At 42.5% G+C, this 12,621-nt stretch overlaps 1 protein-coding gene across 2 annotated transcripts; it reads left to right on the top strand.

Annotated features, from left to right (window-relative positions):
* Window positions 1-190: 190 nt before the first annotated feature.
* On the top strand, window positions 191-6,253 carry BHLHE23 (basic helix-loop-helix family member e23). Of its 2 annotated transcripts, none has more exons than XM_049817345.1 (2): window positions 191-3,046; window positions 3,998-6,253. In XM_049817345.1, the coding sequence occupies exon 1, from the start codon at window positions 277-279 to the stop codon at window positions 979-981; it is 705 nt and encodes a 234-aa protein (XP_049673302.1). In that variant the 5' UTR covers window positions 191-276; the 3' UTR covers window positions 982-3,046; window positions 3,998-6,253. The 2 variants fall into 2 exon arrangements, with proteins under 2 accessions (XP_049673302.1, XP_049673301.1); XM_049817344.1 differs by having other exon boundaries at window positions 3,956-6,253.
* Window positions 6,254-12,621: the final 6,368 nt, after the last annotated feature.

The raw sequence follows: 12,621 nt of genomic DNA, 5'->3' as shown, positions 1-12,621 counted from the left end.
TCTCTCCCCTCTCCCTTCTCCCCTTCCCGCCCGCCGCCTCAGGCGCTGCCCGCCGCCCCCTCAGCCCCCCGCGAGCCGCCGCGGCCCCCTCTGATTGGGCGGCGGGGGAATCCCAGCGGGCCCCTCTCCGCGATATAAGGGGCGGCGGGGCCGGCGCCGGGCTCACTGCCCGCCCCCAGCCCGGGCGCAGCGCGGAGCGGAGCGGCGGGGCCGCCTCCTCCTCTTCTTCCTCAGCGCTGAGGCGGCAGAGCGCGGCTTCCCGCCCGCGCCGAGGCGATGGCCGAGCTCAAGTCGCTGGGCGGCGAGGCGTACCTGGCGCTGGCCCCGGGCTACGGCCCGTCGGCTTTCGCCTACGGGGCGGTACGCGGCGGTGCCGAGGGCCCGCGGGGGGCCTACGCGGGTGGCGGCGGCGGAGGAGGAGGAGGAGGCGGCGGCGGCGGGTCGGACTTCCACCCCGGGGCGTTGGGCAAGTCGGCGGAGAGTAGCGGCGAGCAGAGCGGCGACGAGGAGGACGGCTTCGAGGCCGGGGTGAAGGGCGGCGCGGCCTTCGAGCGAGAGGGCAAGCTGAAGGGGGGAGCCCTGGGCAAGAAGCCCAAGGAGCAGCGCTCGCTTCGCCTCAGCATCAACGCGCGGGAGCGGCGGAGGATGCACGACCTGAACGACGCCCTGGACGGGCTGCGCTCCGTCATCCCTTACGCCCACAGCCCCTCGGTGCGGAAACTCTCCAAAATCGCCACCCTGCTCCTGGCCAAGAACTACATCCTCATGCAGGCGCAGGCCCTGGAGGAGATGAGGCGGCTGGTGGCCTACCTGAACCAGGGCCAGACGCTCAGCACCCCGCTGCCCGCCACCCTCAACCCCTTCGGACAGTCGGCCGTCTACCCCTTCGGCGGCGCGGCCTTGCCCGGCTGCCCCGAGAAATGCACTGCCTTCACAGGAGCCGCCTCCGCCCTCTGCAAACACTGTAATGACAAGCCTTGACTTCTGGCTGCTTCTTCGGGCTTTTGGGGTTTCTTTTCTTCTGTTTTTTTATTATTATTTTTTTTTTTCTGTGCACTTTTTCTTTCCACTACCATCAGCCCTGGCTTCCTACCATCAGTTAAGTCTGGGTTTTCTTTTCATTTGCTTCTCTTAAATACCCTTCCCCTCCCCGCACCCCATTTGGAAATATTTGGCAGTACGTGGACCCCCAAAAAACACCCACCTTCAACTTTGTTTAGTTGCACCCCCCACATGCAACTTCATCTGTAGAGTTATTTCCTTCCCAGCCTGTTAGTGGACTGTGAGCACAATGTTGCTTTTCCGCTTGCTCTGATCTACAAAGTTTTTGAGCAGTTTTTAAACTAAACCATAGAAAAACAGGGAGGGAGAGAGATCTGGAAATGGAAACCTCAGTGAGTTTTCTCTGGAATTATTGACCTGTGTTAAAAATAGCTTAAAAAGAAGGGGGGGAGGGGGGCAGCAAAATCCAGCTGCAAAACTATGCAATGTTTCAGAATCAGGGTGGGGGATGTCCTGTGTAGCCAGTTGGCTTGGACTGTACCCACAAATCCAAATTAAAATGTCATTTGGTCAGCTCATGGGAGGGGGGAAGACCGGTGCTCTTGATAAAACAATAGATGCTTCAAAATAAGATGATGCTTTTTTTTTTTTCCTCTTAAAATAAAAATTGACCCGTTCTTGAACCGAGAGGAACCTGTGATTGTATGCTAATGCCTGCTTCTTGCCTGTTTCTCAGTTTGGTTAAGTTTTCCGGATGATTTTCCAAAGTCATTGCTCATCATGATAAACAAAGCAAAAGGTCACTTAACATATTTATATGTATTTATAATAAATAAAAGACATGAATAACCACTTTCTCTGTCCTACATGTCTCTAAAACCAGCTGGCAGTCAAAGCAAAGCCCCTGCTGAAGTAAGGTAGAGAAGGACACGGCAGTCCTTTGCAGAGGAGCAGCTTTGTGAAGTTAGGCAAATGATCGGAATACTTGGAAAAACCTTGTGGACATCCAGCTCCTTATCAGCAGGGATTTGTTTTTTCTCCAGTTTCTCATGAGTTGTGAGCACACAAAAAAAAATGTTGATTATGCCCGACATCTAGAGTTAAGCAGGTAGAGATTTAGCTTGTGTATTTGGACACTTGCTGGAGAATGCTGTGTCCTGAAAGTGGTGTTTGAAAGGGGTTATTGTAGCACAGATCTTAGCTCTGAGGACATCCATGTAAAACATGGCAGGGAAGGAAATCGCTTAAAGACTCTGCTTATCCCTTTGGCTTGGTTTTCTGTTATATCTGTGGCTTGACCCTAGACCTATGTGTGGGGTTTGGGCCACTTAGTATCATGACTAAACTAATAATCTCTTGCCAAGTATTGAGTGTGTTAGTACAAGTTACAAAGTGAGCCCCTTGCTGGCGAAGTTTTTGATGTTGCTTGTGTTGGTTTACTTTGGTTTTCTGGTTTATGATGTTTAACGCTTTGGTGCCTTGTATGCTTCACTGGTCATTATATAATAATAATAATTGAGGTGCATTCAGTGATTTCTGTTCAGATTGGAATACCCACCCAATGTCAGAGCAACCGCGTAAACTGGTACAGTTGCAGCCTGAGGGGCTAGAGCTGTCCGTGGCCATTTGTGTTAGGAGTGGGGTGTAACTATTTAGGGTTATTAAACCAATTTCCATGCCTGTCGCTAGTGTTATGCTAATTTGAAAAGGACTGCCATCCCTCTAAAGCTGCTTGTCTATGGCACTTAATTTTAATTAATACATTTCCAAAAGACTTTTTGTGTTTGGAAAACGAAGTGTGTGATTAAGCCTCAGTCATAAAGACATATGCTTAAAACTGGTTCCTGCTCATTTCCATTTTTATATCTTCATGTCTTCTTTTTTTTTTTTTTTTTACAGAATAGTTGTACAGAACAGTTTATCTGTTGTACCTTTTTCCATAAAAGAAAATCTTGAAAATACTCTTAAAAGGCATCTGATGAAGCGAAAGCCGACCAAAACCACTACTGAAGCAAAAATGACTGGATACTGCAAATCAGCAAAGGTCATTTAAAATTTTGCAGACTGAGTTGGTGCTAGATAATATTTTTGGGGAAAGAAAAGAAAAAAAAGGTCAGTTTAACAGAGTCATGATTTTTAGGTAAATGTTTATTACTTCTGGTGAAAGTTATAGAAGATTGAGCAGTTGGAATATTTAAATGGAGATTAGTTTAACTGTTCATTTTTCACCAAAACTAAGATAGTTGGACGATAAAGTATTTAACAGCTTAATATTAAATATGAGTTTGGCTAAAGATGCTAATAATAATAATAATGGAATTTATGATTGCTTCTTTCTTAAATAATTATGGCAAAAAAAGTGGCTCACTAATTTCAGAGCCTAACAAATTCTTCATAGTCTTAGAGGCAAGCTATTTTTGGAACAGTGGATTTTAGTACAGTGATTGTTTAATTCTTTTGCTATAATTTACATGAGTAAAAAACTTGCTCGTATAACCGTATCTACCTAGAATCCTAAAAATCTACCTTCTGAGAGTCCTTGAAATATTCAGAAGGCGCTTTGAGAGCCCACTTTGAGTTAAATGATCTCAGGAGGCTAAACGTGGAATTTCAAATACAGAAGATAAAACCTTCAGTAAAGAAAATTTTGATAGAAAAAATAGCAAGCTTGAGTATCTAAGTACTGTTAAAAGGCTAGGCATTAAAAACAGAAATGTGGAACTTAGCAAAGCAATACTAGAGGAACTTGTAAATCATTACTGAAATTGACCTTAAAGTACAGGGGTTTTAATTCAAAAGTAAAAAGAAGTCCAATCATAATTTTTCCTGCAACAATCGAATTCATATTAAACTAAAACAAAGTTGACTAACTTCTCAGTTAATCTGAAAGCTCAGTCCTGTGGGCTGCTTCTAGCCACCACAGACTTACAGGATTTTAACTCTTCTCATACAGAGTTGAAACCCGTACTGAGCCCTTTGCGTTTCCTGTTGACAGGAAGGCATCTATTTTGATGTGACTTACGCTTTGTGCTGAGCTGCTGCTAAAACCTCTGCCAAGTGAATGCCTAATACCACTGGAAAGATGATTTTGTTGGGAGGGGATAAACTAGCGTCTGATTATTGCATTTGTGTGCGTGAAGCATCGGTGCTAACCTTGCAAATGCGCATGGTTATCCTGGGGATGAGATCCTGTAACTTGTCATTTGTTTTTCCCCTTCTCTGGCGTATGAAAAAAAAAAAAACCAAACCCAAAACTTATTTTGTGTACCATGTAAGGTTTTAAGTGTCCGCTTCTGGTTGGTGTCTCAGAGAATATAAAGGGAGGACTTCAAAATGCTGAACATCTTTTTTCTGCTCAAATGTTCTTGTTATGCTGCCTGCTTTTTTTCCAAGAAGGATTTATGGTGTATGCTCAGATGGAACTGAAATACAGATCATGTGTTCTAATGTACTCATTATCCTGGTATGTTCATATTTTGAAGAAAACATTATGCCAACTTTTAATTAAAGATAATATATTGTTTTCTAACCGCACTTAGTTTTTCTTTGAACTTCAAGAATGATCAGCATGAGGTGTCATTAGGAAGAGATGCAGAGAGGAGATGCTGCTCCACTGTCTGTTGCTTTTTTTAAGCTGCGTAATTCTAGTCACTAACCAAAACTAAAGTTTTAATAATTAATATATATAACCTTACTAACAGGGAGTTGGAAACTGCTGTCAGTTTGCACTGCATCAGTCAAAATTTAGCATTAGCAGTCTTGAGCTTGCAAGGTAAAATCTTGTTTAACCAAATACAGGGAAGCAACAGGTTTGAAGATGGAGGGCCCGGAAGGCAGCTGTCTACTTCAGGTACCAGCAAAAAGTTAAATCAGTTGGAGTTCTAGAAAGAAGTCATGAGAATCATGCGGGTTTGCTTGTTTTTTAACCTGTATAGTTGATTTTCTGACATACTTCACAATATCTGAATATTGCTGCATTGCCGAGATCGTTTCTGAGACTTTAGAAAGTGGTCATTGTTCTCAGATCATTTTTCAGGGTTGTTCTTTACATATACATTTCTATCCTTTCCATTTTAAAATAGTAGCTGACGTTTTACAAGGGTGAAATGAATGTAGGGTCCAATCCTGCTGCTGTTTTACTAATTGGCGGCATTTCTGGTGATAAGTAGTGACAGCAAGATGGGGCCTGATGCTCCAGAGCACAGTGGTGGTTTCCAAAACCAACATAATGGTGCCTTCTTCAAGAGGCTCCAGAGGACCAGAAGAGTCTGTACAAGCTTTATCCCTTTGCTCTATTAGCCTTGTAACACAACTGTAAAGCATCAGGCACGGTGGGTGGATAAAGACCTTGCTTAAAACCTTTCACGCTTCTTCAGACCAAACCTGCTAATTGCCAGCTCAGCAGCGAGGGAGTCGCGGTGCTGCAAGGTTGAGTTCTCACGGCAGGTTTCAAGTTGAGTTTTCCACAACTCGTGTTATTTAGCTTAGAGTTTAGGAGAACAAAACCAAGCATTCCACACTGCGCTTTTCCCTCCTGTTTCTATAACGTATGTTCAAACAAGTGTGTTTCTTGGATGTGCTCCTGAAAATAAGAGGTCGGACTTTCCAGCGTTACTGAAATTTATTTTTATCTGTGCTTGTTGCCTGCCATGTGAATTATCAGCAGAGAAATCATTGCTCTGATCTCAAATAGGTGAAAATACTTTTAAAGAGTACTAGAATACACCAACCGATATTTTTAATTTTCAAAACTGCTTTTACTCTGTTACCTGTCATTTGATAGAATTTTGATTAGTATTGCACAGTAGAAAAGTTGGGGTTTTTTGTTTTCACTAATCCTGATTAAGGCTAGAAAAGACTCTTGATTACAGTAATTTTAATAATGTAAATTTGTTTGTGATATGTCTTTAGTCTTTAATCCCCTTTGGCGTTCCGTTCAAAGGGAGATGAAAAATTCAGGGATTTATAACATTTAAATCAGTCATTCCATGAATACTTGTCAGGCAGTTTTTCTCCAACCTGAAATAAAAAATACTTAATGGGTATATAAGAAAATATTTTGCTGTCAAATTAGAAATATGTTCGCATGGTTTTTGTAGAAAAATAGCTTAATATGAAACATTTTATAATAAAGCATATGTGCCTAAGAGAAAATGGAAACAATTATGAAAACAAAGAATATATATGAGAGATCTTTGCCATTCATTTAGATGTTTCAAAGTATGATTTCCCCCCTGAACTTTATATAATATTTTCAGTCAAAACTCACATTAATTCTGTTACCTGTTACTTCAAATTCTTATTTCCATTTGGTTTTATAAATACATACAGTTTTAAAATTATCCAGTTAATTTTTTAAAATATTCTTAACTTCATTTAACAATAGTAAAATTTGAGTTAATGTTTATTCCTGAAATGGTAAACAGTTTTTAGCATAAATATCAAAATGTCTTTAAGGCCAAATAGATTAATCTGAAGTATTAGTTTTAAAATAAATTGATTTGTAGTGATATTTAGCCAAAAAAAACCAGAAGTGGGGTTTTAATTTTTTTGCAATACGTCAGGTAGTGAAATTTGCAGAACAAAGACTCGCAGAAGACAAACGACAAGTACGTTACACCTTACAAAACAGAGAAGGAGAGCATGCTGCTTTTCAAACTCCCTGCCCTAGTGAAACAGTTAAAATATATATTTTTATTATTATTATTTAACAGCTTATTTTCATTTTTAAGTCTTTAATTTCATCAGTGATTTATGTTCATTAAAATCTGTTTCATTAATGCTGTTTGTATTTGCTTAATTTCTATTTCCCCACGCTAATACTAATGTTTTGTGTGTTTATGCATATTGATACGGAATTGTACTATGTATATAACCCAACCTTCCTCAGCTACCAATGGGGAAAAACTATCTGCTCTTTTGCCTTAAGTATTTCAAAGGGAAAAACATGGCTGAGCAAAAAAACATCACCCCAGTTTTTCCTCCAAGCCCACTTTTGTCTAAAGTAATGAGGCCATAGTCAGTTGGCTCCAAAAAGCGTTGTGATTTAGTGTGACGTACAGTGAATCATTGCAGATCCATTCGGACTGCATTCGTTATTTTAATGAGACAGAGGCAAATCTGTTTTTTGGCCGCAAACCTTAAGATGCAAGCATAATGCGAAATGTTTGTTGATTGCCACAAGGCAACTGACATTATAGATTTTTATCGCCATCATTATGTGGTTTAAAACTCGCCACATCCCAAGATATTTAGCCCCTTCCCTTTTCTCCTGCAAATGACAGGGAAGTTGCAATGCTGACATTTAAAAGCAAAAAGCTCATCTATTTAATTTCTGCACCTATTAAAACCTTACGTCGCATCCTAGGGTCTGCACTTTTTTTTTTTTTATTCACGCTTTCCCAGAGGAGTAGGAAAACCCCCACCGCAACGCGGTCACCCAAAAAAGGTCACATTCAGTTGGGCGACAGCAGTACTAGGTCCCCACCAGCCTTTGCTTGATGTAGTATAAGAAATGACAATGAGGCAGGCATATCTTTGCACAAACAGTAATCACAGTAATGGTGTTCATCAGAATTTACTAGTGCTGAACTTTTCTATAGTCTGTAGTTGTGTTTTCTCTTCCATGATACCAGTAAGGAATTTATTGTGCTTGTATCTGCCTTCAAGAAAACAGCAGTCAATTGATTATTGAAGAAAAAAACCTGTCAAAATCAGGTTACACTGATAAATGTGGTTCTATGTGCGGGCATGTTTGTCTGTGTAAAAGGCACATCCACATGCGTGACGTGTTGATGTATATTTATAATGTCTTCACATGTATTGCACTCATGCACGCATGAAAGAGTATTTCTATAATTTGTTTACCAAAAATGTCTCTTTTCCATCAATTGTTGGTAGCTTTACTGGAATGCTTTTATTATCTTCTCATGAAACTTTGTACAACATCATTTGACTGTAGCACAGAAAGTGTCATTGCGTAAAAACCACTGGTCTCCTGAAAAACTGCTTTGACCTGTCCAACGTGACAAACCCATGAATAATATTTTGCATCGCTTTATTTTACCCTTAAAAAAGAAAGTGATGTCTTGGGACAGGACAGGGTGTTCGTTTCCCGTTCTGCCATCGGCAGCTTTGCAGTAAGAACGATGGAGAACGAGCGTTATCTTTGCTTTTACTGGTTTCCAAATGCATGCATCCTATTTTTATTGATTTGCTAAAAGTAAATGTCATGCATTGCGCTCTTCACAGAGGTGTCATGAAGAAATCCTTATGCCACTGATTTGTAAATTATGTTACCTTAAGTATTTTTTATCTCCTGGCAGCTTCAGTGTAAAGCAAACTACACAGCTGACAGCCATGGTGGGTGCGCTCGGTGTTTACAGCAGAACTGAGGCTGTAGGGGAAAAAGATGAAAATCTCTTGCAAAATGTTAAAATGGCTGCTGACTTGGAGGCCTCTGGCTTAGTTCTACTTTCTTTCCGATGTCCAAGAAAATACAATTTTACTTCTAACAACTTTTCTCCCCTTGGCTTTTTCCCTCTCGTGCCTCCATCAGTTTCCTGGAAGATTTGAGGAGAGAAAACACTTTAGTTACAGGAGCTCTATTACCCCTAACGGTCCTTTTTGCAATTGAATGTGGCACTGTATAGAATAATCTTGGTACCGGGAGATTGCAGAACATAGGCAAGCTTATTCCTGTACGACTTGACTCCTCTTTCAGGTGCTTGCTTGTAGCAAGTTTGCAAATACCCTTTTTGGGGGGGTAAGCAATGCAGCAAAGAGCACCTTTTCGCCAGTGTTTCTCTCCTTGGCAGTTGTTTGGGGTCTGTCTTATATTTTACTCCATCAAAAGCAAAGCCAAAATCCTTGTCAGGCAAGAGACTTTCCTTTCCTTTTTGAGCTCTTGTGTGCACTTGTTAGGACCAGACCTATTGCTGAAGTTCCCATTCTTGCAAATTATCTCCCCTGTAAATGCTTTTGCCCTCAGTGGGATTCTGATCCAGCCTGCAAACAGAATAGTTTCTATATAAATACGTGAGAAATTAGTTCTCAACCACATCGAGCGTGCATGTCTGTAGATATTTACTTGGTTTGGGGTTTAGAGTTAAACCAAATTGGGAAGCAGCATCTGATCATTTTAGTGAAATTCTGTTGCTTTTGACTTCCTTCTCCAGTTGCCTTGCCCTGAGGCGCAGAAAAGATCAAGGCGTTTGCCCATGGACACACACTGACTTGAGTGAGCGGCTCACCATATTTGAATTCAGATGATCTTAGCTTGCTGCTTTCCTAAATAAGCCGCACATTAAGCTGCCTCCTCAGCAGCATCCGTGCTGATATTTTCTCTCTCTCTCTCCGCACGCTCGGGGTCCCTGGGAAGATCGAGCCTCTCTTGTGGTGGTGGTGTCACCCAAGTCACCTCCTGGTTCCTTCTGGAGCAGCGAGAGCCAGTGGAAAAGGAGGTGTAGCTTCATCTTGGCTATTTTCTAGCAATCTCCTGCCGCTACTCTAGCCCGAGGCGACTTGAACCTACCCGGGGACCAGCCAGTCCCCAGCTGCTTCCAGAGTGGAGAAGCATAAAGGTGGCTTCAAGCCACCTTTGTTCTCCAATCCTCGTCTTGCACTGAGCACAGTCGAGCCATAGGGGAGAATCTGGGCCAGAGTTTATGAAATGCTTTGCTATAGAAACATGCCCTCGCTGCAAAACGCAGCTTTCTGGTTCTCTGAGCTCCCGTCTCAACGTCCTTCGCTTCTTGCCCTGCAACGGGGGAAGTGGCAAAGACTGCAGCCAAGATCCTGGCTCTGTCTGTGAAAGCACCAGTCTGTAACGTGAAGTGTCATCGCAGGGCTGTCCTTTGCTGCTTTCTCTGCATCTCTGTCGCTGTTCGAGCCACAGGCTCCTGCCTCAGAGAGAGTCCTGCACAAAGCTGGTAACCCCAGGAAACAAGAAAGGCTGATACACGGTGGGAGGAGGAGGAGGTGCTATCGCTGGCTCAACAACTCTTTGGTTTTCTCTTTACAAGGAAAACAGGCACTTCTAACGGGGATTTTTTTTGTTCGTATAGTGACATCCCTGCTTTAGCCTAGCCTTTGGTTTTGAACCAGCCCCAGTTTGCTCTCGCTCATCCTGAGGTGATTATACTTACACACCTCTAATTCCCCTCCCAATTTGATACCCAACTTTTGGGTTTCATTCCAAGGAGTCAATCCATTTCTTACACTAATTTTGCACCAGTATCACTCTCCTAATGTCAGGAAGCCTTCTCGTTTTCAAATGAGACGAGTGCCAGCCTCATGAAATTCACTTTTTGTGATCAGCATTATGTGGGCAGTTAACTTCTAGCACTTCATTTCTATTCTCTAGCCCTTTCCATGATGTCCTGTGTAACACCCAACATTGCTGATGACACGCACCACACATTTCTGCTGGCTGAAACCCTTTTAATAGCTGGGTTTATTTGTCTGAAATGAAAGAACGACTTTCACCTACTCAGTGTCATTAAAGAGTCTGCTAGGAAGTGACGTGAGGAATGCTCTGGTCAAAAGGAGACAACCCAGGTGACCAGGTAAGGCACAGAAGATATTCAACCCAGACAAAAAGGCGTGTGTCTGCTCACTTGCTGAATGTGGCAGATATGCTCCACAGGAGTGTAACTCCCACCAGGTCCTGCAGTTGGAGTAACTGTCATCTTTTGCACTTTAATATAATCTAAAAATTTCTAAAATCTCCTCCAAGGGGCAGCGGATTGGGGTTTTGTTGGGATTTGGCCAGCAGAAAGTGGCTCAGCCTGGTACTGATGTGAGGGGTATCTGCTCAGACAAGAATGCCCCGTAACCAGACCAGTCATGGCAAAAGCTATTTTTTTGTCACACATCTTCTGATGACTCTCTAACGACTTTCAGTCTGTTTGCTACAGTGGCCTATGATTCATTCACCACATTATCCTAGCTGCTGGCCTGAAACACTCTATTTAAGTTAGACCAAATGTTTATTCTGATCTCAATTTCCATTCAGATGTGGTTCTACCCCAAGTTCGGGGTTTCATTTGGTCCAGCTGTTAAAATTCAGGATCGATATATCCCAAATTTGGAGGCACGGGATGGTGGTGTTCAACCCAAATACGAAAAATACCCACTGCGGTCATTAATTTTGAGATAAAAAGATGAATAGCTTGGGATAGACTGGTGACCCTCTGTTCACATAAATTTGTTCATCACAATTCAGTGATCTGGATTTCTAGTATCTGTCTACATAGTCATGGACAGAGCAGAGTATCTTCATTCATTCAGGAGTTGAGAAGTGGAAATTACATGTCTTTCCTCTTCATTTTCTCTGGGAAAATCTTTTAAGTAATTTATGGAGTAGTTAATCTGGTTTCGCACGTGTGCGGGTAAATGAGCATGTCATGTGTCTTCGCATGCAGGAGAAAAAATTATTTCCTGATGGCGAGATAATGGAAACATATTGGGGGTGAGAGAAGGGCTTCATTAGAAAAAGCACAGCTTCATGAATACGATTCTCGCATACGAACCGTGACTCATCTGCTCCAGACCGAAAAAACATCGCTAGGAGTCAGATTATTGTACCTAACTCAACATCCAAAAGTCAGACAACTAATTAAGCCTGGGCTGTCTCCATACTGAGGAATAATAGGTAACGGTTTCCCAAGGGTAATTCATGTCACTGTAGAATAGGTGGACAAGTCGCCTTCTGGGGACGCTTATCTCTTGACATTGACTGCAGAAGCTACACAGGTTGCTCAGAATAGATGCCCGCTTTTCAGGCGCCTAAAGACAGGGAGATAAACCCCCGCCTTACAGCCGAGTGCTAGGACTTAAAATGAGAGCTTGAAAGGTTGCGGTTTCCTACCAGTTAGAATAACCTGGCCGCAATAAGGAGCAGCCCAGCAGCAGTAAGCATAACCCAAGGCAATGTGAAATTAAAAGCAGCTTTCATTAAAGCTGCCAAGGGAAAGCGTTTACATCTGTGGGAAGCAAGTGTGGTCACTAAATAATATGGGATAATAACAGTGAAAGAGATAAATGAATAGGGGTAAAAGGAGTAAATGATGCTGACAAACCTCAGAGCTAAGCTCCTAAAATTGAAGGTTGTGGACAGTGTCTGCGATCAGGACATGTAATGTTAACCCGGGTCAGAGCCCCTTTCAGAGATCCGTTGAAAAGACCTACTGAAAAATGCGAACAGAATTTATCACACAAAATATTTGAGTGGGTGAGGTCAAATTTGTACTTCTCTGTTGCCCAAGAGCTGTGGGCTGAAGATGGTGCTGTTATTTGCTGTAAGAAGATGATGCGCAGGCACGCTGCAAAAATCGGCCAGCGTGGACCTAGTGAAAAGTCCCGATTCCATAGTTATAAACTGGAAAAAAGCACTGCACGTACGAGATGGCATTTTGCACCTGAGAACACGGCAAATAATAATGCATTTCTGAAATGCATGGTATGGCCCTGCGTTATGTGCTTACATCTGATGAATGTAATGTGAAAGTGGCCTAATGCAGTATGTTATTTGTCCTGATACATTCTGGAGCTTCTGTGAACAAATATTAAGGAAGCTGTGAAGCTGTCACGCTTTGTAAAGGCTACTCAGAGGTGCTA

Source organism: Accipiter gentilis, chromosome 14 (genome assembly GCF_929443795.1).
Source record: "Accipiter gentilis chromosome 14, bAccGen1.1, whole genome shotgun sequence".
NCBI classification, from domain to species: Eukaryota; Metazoa; Chordata; class Aves; order Accipitriformes; family Accipitridae; genus Astur; species Astur gentilis.
Note: the sequence above shows the minus strand (reverse complement) of the source record. Positions and strands in the feature narration are given on the sequence as shown.